Source organism: Sardina pilchardus, chromosome 22 (genome assembly GCF_963854185.1).
Source record: "Sardina pilchardus chromosome 22, fSarPil1.1, whole genome shotgun sequence".
Taxonomy (NCBI): Eukaryota; Metazoa; Chordata; class Actinopteri; order Clupeiformes; family Clupeidae; genus Sardina; species Sardina pilchardus.
In genome coordinates this window covers 6,471,057-6,487,173 of record NC_085015.1, presented here as the reverse complement: position 1 = coordinate 6,487,173, position 16,117 = coordinate 6,471,057, and the positions used below count along the sequence as shown (strand labels likewise).

Below are 16,117 nucleotides of genomic sequence, written 5' to 3'. Positions count from 1 at the left end.
CACGTTTGGTCTTTAATGTCTCTGCATAACACCTGTCTTCCTGCGTGATGGTTCCTTCATGAGAGACTAATGATAACTTGTAAACAGTCATCCACACAGGCTTCTCACCTCTCTATTTTTTGTTGTTGTCATTGTGTGTGTGTGTGTGTGTGTGTGTGTGTGTGTGTGTGTGTGTGTGTGTGTGTGTGTGTGTGTGTGTGTGTGTGTGTGTGTGTGTGTGTGTGTGTGTGTGTGTGTGTGTGTGTGTGTGTGTGTGTGTGTGGGTGTGTGATTCTAGTGAGGTAGAGGTCATCTAATCCTATTCCCATTCTTTCATTCTAGTGTGGAAGATCGCCTCCTAACCACCATCTGCTGTCTGCTGTCCCCAATCTCAATTTGGGGTAAAAGAAGTTCACATCACTCCAGCCGACTGGCAACCAGTGGGTGACCCATCCACGAGGTCCAATAAAATCATACTACACCAACATGAGAAATCATTCACTGTATATTTTGCATATCATCAAGCAACAACTTTTCCTTTAAGAACACATTTAAATGTTACATACTGTAGAAATATTTTTAGGAGTCAGTCTCACAACCTGAGGTTTTTAAAACTCTCGGATGAAGTGCCGTGTCAATTGCGATAGTGCCTTAAGTGGGATAGCATGGCTGGCCCTCAAGGTTTTCATGTTAAAAAAAATGACACGTATGAGAGACACTGTCACAAGGCAGTTTTTCTTGAGTAATAATTTAGCAGCTGTTGATCTTCAAACAGCAACAAAAAAACCCTGTCTTTTGTTGAGAAGATACGTGGCTGTAATGTTAGGGGAGGAGGCACCTAAACTGTACTGTGGTCTGCCACCAGATGGCAGTAAAGCTCTGTGTGCTTCAGTTTCCATTTACAGCCAACCTACTCAGCAGTCATAACACTGCTAACAGGCCTACTGGCATCCTCAGCTTATAAGGCAGATTGTTTTCATTATGATCATGTCTTTATTTGAGAAAGTGTATTGTTTTTTATTGAATGTTGATCTGTGATTATGATTTAATCATACTTCACAATGACATAGAGACCATAAATATGGGGGGGGGGGGAGATATGGTGAACATGCGATTAAATCATAAGGCTATACTGACAGGCATAGATGTTAGGGAATTTAACTACAGTAGTTTGGTTCTAAACCCCACAGAGCCAGGTAGCATATTGTTGACAGAAAATAATTATGCTCTATTAAAACATACCACATGACACAACAGAACATGTTCTTTGTCTGAGGCGCCCTATTCCGATATTAGGGATGGAGAACATACTAGTGACTTCACACAGAGGCTTGAGCTTCAGGGCCCCCGGTCCTGGTCCCGGTATGTCCTTTCAGTAGGCCAATCCATGCCTGCAAGATTACTTATAATGTCTCCTGTTCTCTTTCAGAAACCTTCTTATCACTACACTGTACACTAATTAAGTTTGCAGATGATGCTGCTTTAGTTGGCTTTTTAACAGACAGTGATCAAGACTACAGGTCTGAGGTTGACCATTTTCATGATTGGTGCAATCAAAATTCCCTCATTTTAAACATTTCAAAAACAAAAGAAATGGTGATTGATTTTAGGAAAAGGCCCCCTCCATTGCAACCTGTCACTATTCATGGGACAGTCATTGAAACAGTGGAGGAGTATAATCTGGGCACTATTATTGATCACAAACTCACTTGGACTTCAAACACACAAGCAAGATACTCTAAAGCACACCAAAGCCTCCATTTTTTAAGGAAACTGCGCAGTTTTAATGCAGACACAACAACTCTGACGTTATTTTATTTAACTTTTATTCAAAGTGTGGTGACTTTTGCCATCCAGTGCTGGGGGGGTGCTCTTTCTGTCCAAAACAAAAACATGCTGGACAGGGTGACTAAGATGGGCTGGAAAATCACTGGATCTGAAATAAAAAACATCACTACCCTCACCGAACAGTACACCATCAATCTGGCCCTGAGGATACTGGATGATCCATCCCACCCCCCTGCCCTCTGGACGTAGATACAGAATGCCCCGGACTAAAACCAAACGTGCCATCACATCATTTGTGCCGAGGAGCATACAGCTACTAAACAGAGCAATCCCAGGCACATAGAAATGTTTTAAATGTGCACCTTTTATTGTTTGGAATTTTCTATGCATTTTAGCTTTTGAGTTTTTATGCATTTTTAGCTTTTAAGCTTTTATGCATTTTAGCTTTTAAGCTTTTATGCATTTTGGCTTTTAAGTTTTTATGCATTTTAGCTTTAAAAAATGTATGGGACTGATATCACTGCCATTGCTGTGTTGATTGTTGATGTATAATGTTAATGTTCTGTATTCTCTACGTCCTCAATGTTAGATGTTGTTGTGTCTCTTTTCATAGTATTTATTTATTGATATTTACTGTTGCCTGTGCTTAAATGTTCAATGTGGCTCCATTGAGTGCAAGACAAATTCCCCTCGGGGCAATAAAGGTTTCATTCATTCATCATAACCGCTTCTATCCAAATCACATATTGTTAAGAATTCAACCATTTACATGTGCAATGCAAGATAATATTTCATTAAGTAGCTGCAGTTCATTTAATGAAACCACTTCTTAACACAAAGTTATGTTGGTTTATCCTGTAAAATATTGGGAGGATCAGGCCTTTTCTGAGACAATATTCCACACCACTTCTTGTGCAGGCCCCGAAGACAGGAGAAAGCATTAATGAAAAATCCATACGACAACACTATTCACTGGTACAGTAGGTCTACTCAGCAGTGTGTTCAGGAGGGCGAGGTCAAGTCATGCAATCTGGATGAGATGCTTAATGCACGCCTGCGCAAAACGTCTGACGTTTCCTGGCTGGTTGCATGAGTAGTGTTAATGAAGGTACCATGTCCCGAAAGAAACGAGTAGCTAACTAGTCGGGTTAGAGTTTAAAGTGTGCAGCAAGGGAGGCTATAATCCTGGCCAAAGCTGGCTTTCGTCACTACAGTTGTTTTGACTGAGGAGGACCTGTCAGAGGGCTAAGCACGTATCGATAGCTAGTTGAGCTAGTTAGCTTGCTAGCTACGTTACAACGTTGACCCATTTAAAGGTAAGTTGTCAAGCTAGGCTAGCCTGGCCATAATTAACGTATTTTTTTTGTAAGGGCAGCGTCATTACTCATCACAGACTAGCTGAATGTGCAGTGTTTGTTGCTTATTGGTGCGTTTAAGTACATAACAGTGTACACAACTTTGTAGCGTTATTAGCCACACAGCAGCAACATGAGCCAAGTAATGTTGGCTAAAGTTATATTGACAAAATGAACCATCTCTGATGCTAGTTTCCTTGAGACAGGACCCAAGGCAATGTTTTGATGTGTTGCGCTGTCTGACTGTAAAGTTGTTGCTTTCTGACATGTGACTAAATTAAGGGTAAATAAGTTAACGTATCATATAACATGCACATTACGTTCACGGCAAAAGGTCATCATGGCGACGGAGTTTAAAAAGGGTGGTTATGGCGATAGCGATAGTCAGTTAAAGTTATGTTTATGTGGGTTTATTTTAATGAGTTTTTAAGCACTTTTGTTTGCAATACTTTATGCAGGAGACTAGTGCAATTTGCATAACTGTTAATGTTACTGCAGCAACTTAATGTTATTCAACTCTGGTCCTGTATGCATGTAGTCAACTTCGTCAGCAAGTTTGATTATCATCACGCACGAACAGTCCACAGGTTAATCTTTTTGTTGTTCACGTTGTCACATCCTGACGTTCCTGTCTGTCAAGCCAGATTTGCATGATTGACAGATTATGACAACTAGTTTAACACTTTTGCATGTAATGATTCAAGTGACTAAATAAGGCCTTTTCGTTTAATGGGGCAGAATTATTCAGCATGGACCAACATGGCATTAGCAGTTGAAAATGTAAAAGTGGATTAAAGTTATCAAGTGGATGAAGTATTTGTGTTTGTTCAAGATTGGGAGAAATTGCTTTTATGGTGGTCATAATAAGATCATATCGAATTTGAACTAACAGTTTTATAAATGTCAATTCTGATCTGAGAATGCACCAAAGTGACTGAGAAGAAGGCAATGCCTCTGAATAGAGTTGGGACACGTTGTTTGCAATGACCGATAGAGGGCACTGTTGCCCTTCATTGAAAGTCATAGCAAGTACCAGCTCAGCTGTGTCTTACCGACAACGACAAGGCAAGGCATTATCACAGTTAGGAAGAGTATAATATAAAGACATGATGAAGGAACCATGCTTTGTTAATCTGATATTTACATGTCTAAATTGTACTTGGCAGAAACATATAGGTATTTGACCTCAAGGAAACGCCCTCATTAAATAAGGTGATTTCCCTCTCCCTTCTATGACTTTTAGTTTCTTCTAGAGTTGGCTTCTGCTGGCCTAGTGTATGGTTTGGTTGAAGTTGACCATTTGCAGAGACAGGACCCTGTTCAAGAAGCAGAGTCGACTTGTTTGAATGTAAGAGACAGTGAGCCATGTCTGATAAGAGCTCCTGAAATTATTGGTTTATTTTGCCTATATTTGTTGGAGAAAAATTAAAGAATTCTAGAGGGGAAAAAAAACAACAACTGTGAGTGGAATTACAGCCAAAAAAACCAAGGAAACGGAAATCTGCATTCTAGTCAGGGGGCCAAAACTGATATTAAAACTTTGTCGGACACTTTTTGGTACAAGCATACAACCTATCCAGTATTGATATTTAACCCCTCAACATGAGTTCTAGACAGGTTGTCAGCTTAGAAAATGTTATTTTGTCCATTTTAACACTATATTCTTAAAAATGGAAAAAGCGGATTTTCCCCCCAAAGTGCTTCCTTTTTCTTCCATGTTACCTACTGTAATTTTGGGCAAATGTGCAATATAATCCAACTTGTGTGCAAGCATGATCATTAAAAAATAATGATCAATAAATACCGCAAGAGTATCACACCACAAGGGCCACTGTTGTGTCAGGGGGCCAATTCTGAAAAGGGCTTCCGTTAAGACTTTTGCAAACATGTTTTGGTTCAAGCTGTCAGTGTCACCCTATTTTTTTTTTGTTTGAAGACACAAATAGGTAAGATATCAGGGTGGTTGTGAAGACGAAGTTAAAAGCTTGTAGGGAGAGACATGCAATGCTGCACAAGTTATAGCCTAATATTTTAATGTTACAGTGAAAATGTAGAACTGTAGATGGTGGTGTATAGTGCTATTAACTTCATTAATATACCAGGTTGTGACACAAATGATATTTAATGGACATACAGTATTACTATAGTTATTCATTCAATCCAAACATAACTGCTCTCTCACTTCTTTAGGGTTAGGGGTTAGTCAGTAGTTAGCAATAACAACTTTGTTATAGTCGTATGGCAAAGGAATGTTTTTCCCCTGTAAAACCCGGGAAGTTAACTGAACTGAAATGATTTGAGTACTGTAAAGCCTGGGAAGCTAACTTATCTGAAATTATTTGAGTAAACCGGATTTTGACATTTGAGTTTGGCAACTCATTTAATTTGAGTGTAAATAAGTCATTCAACTGGAGTTATTAGTATATTGTACAGTATGTATTGCATTTTGTGTTGGGATAACTTAAAGGAGTCAAGTAAACTACACTAATTTTATTCACCTAATAACAACTTGAGTGAATTATCATGACAAGTAAGAATTATGTAGGCCTACACACGAACAAATGCAATGTACTCAATGTGTGAGCTATCATTTTCTATGGATTATGTGGGTAAATGCTTCTTTGATTTTCTAATAAGTATTTGTTCTCTTAGCTGTTAATTGTGGCTTCTTACTGTTAACCAGGTGATGGGCAAAAATATTGTGTTGATGATTTTCAGAATATGGTCAGATATACCAGGAGAAGCCCATTCTCAAAATATAAAGAACATTTTGAAGGTCACTTTTTCTTCGCCTAATGCAAAGTTGATTGCGTTTCCCAATTTGACTTTGACCTATAGTCACTTGAAAGTATCACAAAGTTGAGTATCCCAATGGTGTGATTGAGCCTCCTATTGTCTGTCTGTATTGTCTCTTGGGGAGATACAGACACATTATGCATGTTTACATTGAGTAACTATATTACCCCTCTTATGGGCAGGATATGAGCTTCAGGAGTAAAGATTTCAGGATTTTTTTAAAGGTTTAAATTTATATTACATGAATAGGATTACTGCAGAATGATGGTAATTGTGAAACATAATATTTATCACCATGGCAGTACTGGCCATCATGATATACTGTATCTTCAGATTATCATTACGTCTGTCAGAAGCATTACAAGTGATCTAAGATTTTAAAATCAGCCCACAGGCCAAGTCTGTTATGGATCGTCATCTGCTTGATGGTGTGTGGTGTCAATGTAAATAACACAATAACATAGCAGCTATAGTATAGCCGTAAATATAGTTTAACTATTGCATTTAAGATTCAATTTCAGTCAAGATTAATATGTGATAATGTGTTAAGAATACTATGGACAGTGACATTCTGGGAAATGTAATGTGTGGTCAGCCATTTCTTATTGTGAATATACTTCTTGCCATGATTACTTAATTGAAATGAGTGGCATATACAGTCATAGCTGAAAGTGTTGGCACCCCATGCAATGAATAATGTATCATGAATAAATAAATGTTCTTCCTTAAAAGACTGGGGTCATACGTATTGGCACCCCTATGTTAACCCTATGTTCTCAACTCCCATAGAGGCAGGCAGATTTTTATTTTTAAAGGCCACTTATTTCATGGATCCAGGATACTATGCATCCTGATAAAGTTCCATTGGTCTTTAGAACTAAAATTGCCCCACATCATCACACACCCTTCACCATACCTAGAGATTGGCATGGTGTTTGTTCAGTTAGCCTATTAGCCTGTTTGATGCTCATTGAGCTCAATGCAAATCAAACCAGCTAATAGGCCAACTGAACAAAACACCATGCCAATCTCTAGTTATGGTGAAGGGTGTGTGATGATGTGGGGCTGTTTTAGTTCCAAAGGTCAAGGGAACTTTATCAGGATGCATAGTATCCTGGATCCATGAAATAAGTGGCCTTTAAAAATCTGCCTGCCCCTATGTTAACCCTTTGTGTTAAATTCCCATAGGGTTACATAGGGGTGCCAATACATTTATTTATTTATGATACATTATTCATTCACATAGAAAGTTGGTGTCCTTAAAGGTTGGATATTTTCTACTTTTATTACTTAAGGCATTAAGATCAATTTCCAAAAGATGATTTTATATTCCTCTTTTTAGTCAACTTTAACATGGGTGCCAACACTTTCAGCCATGACTGTATTTTACTCAAGTTGAAATTAGGTGAATAAAATGAGTATACAGTAGTTTACTTGACTCCTTAAAGTTATCCCAACACAAACTACACACATAGAAATAACTCAGCTGAATGACTTAAATACACTTAAGTTAACTTCCCGGGTTTTACAGTGCGGCCAAGCAGTGGTGCTCAGGTAGGCAGCCAACAGAAGGTACCCAGGGACCATGTCCATGTGCTCAGTCTGAGTCCAGGTCAGGGACATCGACACTGCCTGGTACTGCACTGACTTCCACTTTCCTCACATCCACATATCGTCAACTCCAAGCACCTGACCTGTACTCACCAAGCTCCAAGCACCTGACTTCTGTGGTTAAAAGCTGGGGGGAAAGCATGCCATCCTTCATGTGCCTTCTTCTGTTGGCTGCCTATACCCGAGCACCACTGCTTGGATGGGGAAAAATGCCTTTGCCATACGACTATTACAAAGTTATTACTACTAACTAGTTCCTAACCTCTAATCCTAAAGAACTGAGAGAGCAGTTATGTTTGGGTAGAATTGATAACTATAGTGATATGTCCATTAAACATAATTTGTCACAACCTGGTACATTAATGAAGTCAAATAGCACCATAGACCACCATCTACAGTTCTACATTTTCGCCATAACATTAAAGTATTACAACATGTGCAGCAGTGCACTGTCTCTCTCTACAAGCTTTAAACTTGGCTTGACTCATTCCCATAGATAGGGGTACTGATTGATAGAGGTTTTGGAATGCTATGTTATGTTTCCAATCTGATATTCACTTTGAAAACTGGTTCTCTTTAGGCGGAGATTGTTTTTTTCATGTTCTAGGTCTGTTGTCTCTTATACTGTACAATAAATGTTAATTCTGACACTTCAGCAGACATCCCACGAGTGTTAGCTTTCATTCCATACCATTTTTATCTATATGGTCCTTGTGGTTGTGGAGATATTCAACATTTATCGTTGGCATGTCATGTTGAGCAGGAAACCAAAAAATTGGCCTGAAATTGCTTGCACAAGTCAATTTTTTTTTTTTTTTTGCTTGACAACCACCATAATATCTTACCTATGGGTGTCTTCTAACTAAAAAAATAGGTTGACCGCTTGTACCAAAACATGTCCGCAAAAGTCTTAACGGAAGCCCTTTTCAGAATTGGCCCCCTGACTATTCATTCATCACTAAATTATATTGAATATAACAAATATTATTCACTATCATTATGATTATTATTTATCATCATCATCAATAAGAACAGTTGAGCGCTATGACTGGGATGGGGAATGTAATTGCTGGTGTTAATCGTGTGACGATTGCGCTCGTCTGCTCTGTGTCCTTGCAGGATGTATCTGGTGGGGCTGACGGGGGGCATCGCCTCAGGGAAGAGCACCGTGTCCTCCATCCTCAGAGAGCTCGGCTGCCCCATCATCGACGCTGACGTCGTGGCCAGGCAAGGTACAGAACTCTAGGCTGGGTGAACCCTGCCCTGAACTTCCAGGGGAATTTGAATTTTGCCTGGCAGCTCAGGCTGGAAACCAGCAGATCTATCTCCTCTGTTTGCTGCCAGAACTTTTGGCTCCAATCAGAAACGGCCATACTCTAGTCCTGGCACGCTATTGGACGGTGACGTGACGATAACGAAACTTAAGCGACGCGAAGTGCAGTAGAAATGTTCCTAAGGAGTTCTTAGCACTTAAGAATCTGGGAAACCCGGCCCTGGACTGTTGCTCAGTGGTTCAAACTCCTCCTTTCACATAAAAACACATTTAATTTGGATATCGGGGTACAGTCACGGTCCCAGGCAGTGAGGCACCAGATCCAAGTTGCTTGAAGTCCAGTTTGATGTTTCCACAGTCAGTGATGCATGATTTGGGGTGTCATGTCATCTGCTGGTGTTGGTCCACTGTGTTTTATCTCAGATCAGAGTCTTCTACCAGGAGATTTTAAAGCACGGTATGCTTCCATCTGCTTTATGGCCATGCTGAATTCCTTTTCCAGCAGGACTCAGCACCTGCCCACAGTGGCAAAACTGCTAGTAACTGGTTTACTGGTGAACTGGTGTACTTGATTGGCCTGAACCCCATAGAGAATCTATGGTTTATTGTCAGGAGGAAAATGAGAGACACCAAACCCAACTGTATAGACGACCTTAAGGCAGCTGTCAAAGCAACCTGGGCTTCCATAATAGAGAGTGTTGGGGGGTGTATGGGGAGGACTTTGGTGGTGGGGGGGACCACCGAAAAAAAAATGGGGCACAAAAATGATTGTGTCCTATTTAGTGGTCTAACTGTGTTTTAGTGTTCAAGTGCGTTAGTTTTTTTTTTTTTTAACATTTCATTCTCAATAATTGAATGCACGCATTTTGAAGTCCATTCACAGTGTCATGATGAAATGTTCTCATGTCAAGTGCTGAAATTCTTGGCTCTGCCATTCGCTCAGATCTTCCCCTCGTCCTCTCTTCGGTGCTCTGTCATTGAGCCCAGTGTGCTAGCAAGATAAACAACAATGTTGCACTTATTGGCAAGCGTTTTTAATTTAATGCCTGTGTGTGTGTATCTGTTCTCTCTCTCTCTCTCTCTCTCTCTCTCTCTCTCTCTCTCTCTCTCTCTCTCTCTCTCTCTCTCTCTCTCTCTCTCTCTCTCTCTCTCTCTCTCTCTCATTGTGTGTGTGTGTGTGTGTGTGTGTGTGTGTGTGTGTGTGTGTGTGTGTGTGTGTGTGTGTGTGTGTGTGTGTGTGTGTGTGTGTGTGTGTGTGTGTGTGTGTGTGTGTGTGTGAGTCAGTGGTGGAGCCCCACAGCAGAGCATATGTGCAGATAGTGCGGCACTTCGGGCCCGACATCCTGGAGGAGAGCGGCGCCATCGACAGGAAGAAGCTGGGCCAGCTCATCTTCGCCCACGACGACAAGCGCCGCCTGCTCAACTCCATCACCCACCCCGAGATCCACAGAGCCATGCTCAAGCAGATCCTGCTCTACTTCCTCAAAGGTCAGGCCCCTGCGGGGAGACCCCGCGGCAGAGACACACTCTAAATGACCATTCTCATGTTCGTTCTCATACATGTCACATATACGCGAGCTGTGCCAGGGCATGATGTGACCAACCACAGTTCTTTATGACAAGTGTACCCGTCTGCAGTGTTTGCCCTGTAGCCTTTTTCAACTCCTTTAATGGAAGAAGATGTTGTGTTACCGTACTGTATGTTTGGATGTATATGTTGGATGCTGTGGTTGTATAGCTGCTGAAACACTGTCATTTCCCCTGGGGATGAATAAAGTATATCTATCTATCTATCTATCTATCTATCTCTATCTATCTATCTATCTATCTTAAGATCATATTTTGCAACAAATATTTTTTTCTCATTCAAATCCAGTTCACAATCTCAGAAAACTTAAAGTATATCTATCTATCTATCTATCTATCTATCTTAAGATCATATTTTGCAACAACTATTTTTTTCTCATTCAAATCCAGTTCACAATCTCAGAAAACTTCTGCCCTAAGTGAAAAGAAACTCAGAAATAAAATACTGGTCCCAATTTTTTTTCCTTCATTCATCCAAGCCATTCTAAAAGCATCAGTGCTGTATATGATTTGTATATGAAGTGTGAAGAATCTGTGTGTAAACTACAGTATGTCTGTCTTTTGTGTTGTGTTCCTGCTGCAGGTTATCGCTATGTAGTCCTAGACGTTCCGTTGCTGTTTGAGACGAGAAGACTCACCCGTTTCCTCAACCACACCGTCGTAGTATACTGGTGAGTCTCATCTCTCTCTCTCTCTCTCTCTCTCTCTCTCTCTCTCTCTCTCTCTCTCTCTCTCTCTCTCTCTCAGACAAGCTCCCGCACACACAAAAAGCCTTTTCAAATTGAAGTCAACAATCTTCTAAAGTTGGTTGCTGTGAACTTGATGATGTGTTTCTATGACTTTCGTTGCTACGTGCCATGGCATCTTGTGGTACTGATTGAAAGTCTTTTTTTTTTTTTAAACCTTAATCTTAATTTATTTTTCCACTCCGTCTATAATCATGTAGTTTTATCACTCTAGCTTATTCTCGTCTTTTTCTTGTTCTCTCTCTCCCTCCTCTCTGTCTTCCTGCCTTCCTGCCCTCTCCCTCTCTGTCTTTCGACTTCTGTTTTCTGTATGCCTTTCCTCACACACATTTCAATCTTTCAAAGCCCGGGATTGGAAACTCCTGATTGATGTTGGAAGGCAACTGCACGTTCCACAGTGTACTGTTGTGGCTGCTTTGAGACCAGGCATGCTAGTGTTGTATCCAGAGAATAATAAGCACAATCTCAGCTCTACTGATCTAACCGTTCCTTTTGAAGATGTGATGGAGGAAGTTGAGGAAGTTGAAGTATGCAGAACTGGTAGCAAAAGTAAGGGAATGTGGCTCACAAGCCCACACAAGACCAGTGGAGATAGGTGTAGTAGAGTCAGACAGGGCCGTTCACACCAAGAACGATATCTACAGTATAACCATAACTATAACCATAACGATAAAAACAATAAAAAAAAGTCTCTCCTCATGTGATGGTTAAAATGTGATGGGTTCTGATTGGGTGTTAGCTTTCTATCGTTCTCAAAATCGCTCTGAAGGTGATCCCCAACGATATCGTTCTTCATGTCGTTATCGTTATATAGTTTATGTGTGAACGTTGTCATTCATATTAACGCGAGCGATATTTGTTTATAGTTATCGTTATAGTTAGCGTTCTTGGTGTGAACGGCCCTTAAACATGTTACCTGAGGCTTCTGAGAAAACATGCCAGCTCTCTGCCTGAGGAGCTCACACACTACATTAGGGGTGCACGATTCAGAGAATTTCACGATTCGATTCGATTTCGATTTTCAGGCTCACGATTCGATTCAAAATCGATTTTCGATTCAAAAACGATTCTCGATTCAGAAAACGATTCGCAGTATAGTTAATTTTCCCATATGATTGCAGTAGACATACAATTTAAAAGAAAAGAAGCACAACAAATTAAATAAGTTTAATTCTACTCAATGTCAGCTTATTTGGGTAAGATGTATTGCTTTCATTCTGTCCACTCATAAGGATGGGCAACATAAAGTTATAATTTTGACTACATAATTTACTATAACCTACTTAATGATACTATATAGCCTGCCCCCTGTCACCTGGGCCAATTTATAAAATAAGAAATCATAATATAACCTTCTGATATTGATGCTGATAGAAGAGTATGCAGCTTGAAGGTTGTTGATATTTCAGATACAAATGGAATCAAATGACACATTTCCCTCTCCTGTCAAAGTAACACTGTGGATCCTACCTGTAGCCTACAGCTCTCCCAAAGTAAAATGGTAGGCCCTAACTGTTTTTATACTGCGCCAGGATTGTGTAGGCTACATCACTAGTTTTACAAGCGCGCACGCTAAATGGAGAATTAGGATTAAAATGCAGACTGTACCTTTTAAATAAGCGACTTGAAGACTATGTTTGCACAATGCTACATTGGGCTGTTTTCACAAAATTTCAGCTCAATGTTACATACAAGACTGACGTTTTCCGAGCATGGCAACGTTATTTTTTTCTCTAAGCACTGTCACCACAAGTTTTCTCACGTAGGATTATATTGAAGCCCTCCCGAGATATTTTTTAGATGACATGGGGTGCCTGGTTCACTGAGGTGAAGGGCTGGACTAACGTGAAATGGTAAGATGTTAAACTATTTAATAAGCCTACGCCTAAACAGACTTTGTGGTTAAAACTATGAGTGAGCCTAGTCTGCCACAGCTAACTTCAAGCACGGTAAGCCAATAGGCTACACGGCAGAAATGTAATTCAATTGATCAGCAGCATCATGAGATTGCTATCATTAGCCTATCGGAAAATACCGACAGGACAAACAACAAATGAAAACACAAGTGCATAAATTATGTCTTTTTAGATCGATTTGCTGCAAATAGTTTGCTACGCACAACACTGAACTTGACTCAATTGTTCTTTAGAATGATCCTACCCGTCTGCTTTCACTTTCAAAACCTGTTGCCATTGACAGCGGTCTTTTAACGCAGTCCGTTAATGAAGGACCTCCAATAAAATTGGCGTTTGCGCCGACTAGGCGGGGGTGGGGGGGTATATGAATCGATTCTTGGAATTTTATGAATCGATTCTGAATCGGTAGAGTTTGAATCGCGATTCGAATGCGAATTGATTTTTTTGCACACCCCTACACTACATGTAGTCATTGTGTTGACTCTGAGATGTGTGAAATCTTGCGGTCGTGTTTCTGGAGTGGGGACTATTGGTGACTGTTGGTGCCCACATCAAGGTGTTGTGTGGTGATAGAATAGAATACATACTTTTTTGATCCCGTGAGGGAAATTCAGTTCTCTGCATTTAACCCAATTTAACCGAATTAGTGAACACACAGCACACATTGAACACACAGTGAGGTGAATCACACAACCCAGATCAGTGAGCTGCCTGCCCAACCAGCGGCGCTCAGGGAGCAGTGAGGGGTTAGGTGCCTTGCTCAAGGGCACTTCAGCCGTGGACTGGTCGGGGATCGAACCGGCAACCCTCAGGTTACAAGCCCGAAGCCCTAACCAGTAGGCCACGGCTGCCCAGATCATAAATGACCCCAGCAACAAGGAGGAATTAACAGACTTGTTGGATTGAGTTGGTATTTGTTGCTGGCTGCATGACGAGCTTGCATTTTGTTTGGTTGAGTCGCGGATTGGATCATGAATGGCCTGTTCTGTTGGCGATGTGTTTTGCCCTCAAAGGTTGCTTTGTTGGTGATTTTGTTTTCGACTTGAAATAGACGTCTGAAATTGAACTGCCTTCCCTCTCTACCAAACTCGTCAAACTCACTCACTCTCTCCTGTCCCAAACTCACCCTCTCTCCTGTCCCAAACTCACTCTCTCTCTCCTGTCCCAAACTCACTCTCTCTCTCCTGTCCCAAACTCACTCTCTCTCCTGTCCCAAACTCACTCTCTCTCTCCTGTCCCAAACTCACTCTCTCTCCTGTCCCAAACTCACTCTCTCTCTCCTGTCCCAAACTCACTCTCTCTCCTGTCCCAAACTCACTCTCTCTCTCCTGTCCCAAACTCACTCTCTCTCCTGTCCCAAACTCACTCTCTCTCTCCTGTCCCAAACTCACTCTCTCTCCTGTCCCAAACTCACTCTCTCTCCTGTCCCAAACTCACTCTCTCTCTCCTGTCCCAAACTCACTCTCTCTCTCCTGTCCCAAACTCACTCTCTCTCTCCTGTCCCAAACCCACACCGTGTCTTGTCTTTCCCTCACCCCTATCTCACTGACTCTTCAGACTATGGCATTACTATACAGAAAATAAATAATAGAATCATAAAACAATATCTTATATCTTATCTTATTAATATAATACAAGCTCTTTCTAAGTCTAACCATCCTGACATCACACACACACACACACACACACACACACACAGGGAGACTCTTACTTCACCCCAAACTCTCTCTCTCTCTCTCTCTCTCTCTCTCTCTCTCTCTCTCTCTCTCTCTCTCCAAGTCTAACCCTCCTGACATCACACACACACGCACGCACACACTTCCACCCCAAACTCTCTCTCCAAGTCTAAACGCTTGTGTGTGTGTGTGTGTGTGTCTGTGTGTCTGTGTGTGTCTGTGTGTGTGTCTGTGTCTGTGTGTCTGTGTGTCTGTGTGTCTGTGTGTCTGTCTGTCTGTCTGTCTGTCTGTCTGTCTGTCTGTCTGTCTGTGTGTGTGTCTGTCTGTCTGTCTGTCTGTCTGTGTGTGTGTGTGTGTCCGCGTGTCCGTCCAGTGACCCGGCGACGCAGCTCTCGCGGCTGATGCAGCGCGACGGCCTGACCCAGGAGGAGGCGGAGCAGCGCGTGGCCACGCAGATGCCGCTGAAGGAGAAGCGCGGCCTGGCCAGCCACGTCGTCGACAACTCGGGCGGCCGCGAGGACACCCACCGGCAGGTGCTGCGCCTGCACACCGCGCTCGAGGACTCCATGGAGTTCCTGCTGGTCCGCGCCGTCGCCATGGCAGCCGCCGCCGGCCTGGGCGGCATCCTCCTCTACACAATCAAGCTGCTGGTGTCCTAGCAACGGCCGGCGAGAGAGGAGGGACGGACGACCTGGAGGGTTCTATATCAGGGACTTGTGGGGGGGGGGATTCCGGTTTGGGAATTACATGGTTCCCATGGCAATGGTTGAAGTGTGACTGCACTGATAAGCTGGGAGTTTTTTATTTTTTATTTGCTTACTCAAAAAGAAAAATAGATTTTAAGGACTGCTAACACTTTTTGAAAGATATCACATACAGTAATTGGATGTATCGGACAGTCTGCTGTAGTCTGTGCTGTACCCGTGTGTGTGTGTGTGTGTGTGTGTGTGTGTGTGTGTGTGTGTGTGTGTGTGTGTGTGTGTGTGTGTGTGTGTGTGTGTGTGTGTGTGTGTGTGTGTGTGTGTGTGTGTGTGTGTGTGTGTGTGTGTGTGTGTGTGTGTGTGATGTCTGATTTTTTAATGCACCATTAAAGCAGTGACCTGTGTGTGTTAATTCCAATATGTCTGATTGGTGTTGCACAGTAGAACACTACGTGAGAGGTAGCAGTGGTGTGAATATGTTCTTAGGTTTCTTTCTTTTTTTAATGTGAACAAGCATAACAGACACAATGCATTCTGTACAGTTGCTGCTACCTTACAGTTTTTACAGAAAGAAGAATGTATGTGATATCACGTGTCTTTTCCTGTATGGAATAAATAGGATTTACTCACTACAACCGTAATTATTTTACAAGATTGTGTTTCTTCTTATATTAATCAGAAATATTAGT

The 16,117-nt window shown here is 41.6% G+C and overlaps 2 protein-coding genes across 5 annotated transcripts in view; both read left to right on the top strand.

Annotated features, from left to right (window-relative positions):
- Positions 1-512, top strand: part of LOC134069972 (ubiquitin carboxyl-terminal hydrolase 37-like) — a 15,329-nt gene extending 14,817 nt beyond the window's left edge. For both annotated transcript variants that reach the window (XR_009936872.1, XR_009936871.1), the window contains one exon: positions 322-512. The gene's annotated coding sequence lies outside the window, so the exon portion shown is untranslated. The remainder of the gene's footprint in view (positions 1-321) is intronic.
- A 2,302-nt stretch (positions 513-2,814) lies between these two features.
- On the top strand, positions 2,815-16,069 carry dcakd (dephospho-CoA kinase domain containing). Of its 3 annotated transcripts, none has more exons than XM_062526867.1 (5): positions 2,815-3,083; positions 8,649-8,761; positions 10,087-10,290; positions 10,973-11,060; positions 15,101-16,069. In XM_062526867.1, exons 2-5 carry the CDS (start codon positions 8,650-8,652, stop codon positions 15,384-15,386), a joined length of 690 nt encoding a protein of 229 aa, XP_062382851.1. In that variant the 5' UTR covers positions 2,815-3,083; position 8,649; the 3' UTR covers positions 15,387-16,069. The 3 variants fall into 3 exon arrangements, with proteins under 3 accessions (XP_062382851.1, XP_062382849.1, XP_062382850.1); XM_062526865.1 differs by lacking the exon at positions 2,815-3,083 and adding an exon at positions 3,343-3,709; XM_062526866.1 differs by lacking the exon at positions 2,815-3,083 and adding an exon at positions 4,405-4,470.
- The last annotated feature ends 48 nt before the right edge of the window (positions 16,070-16,117 follow it).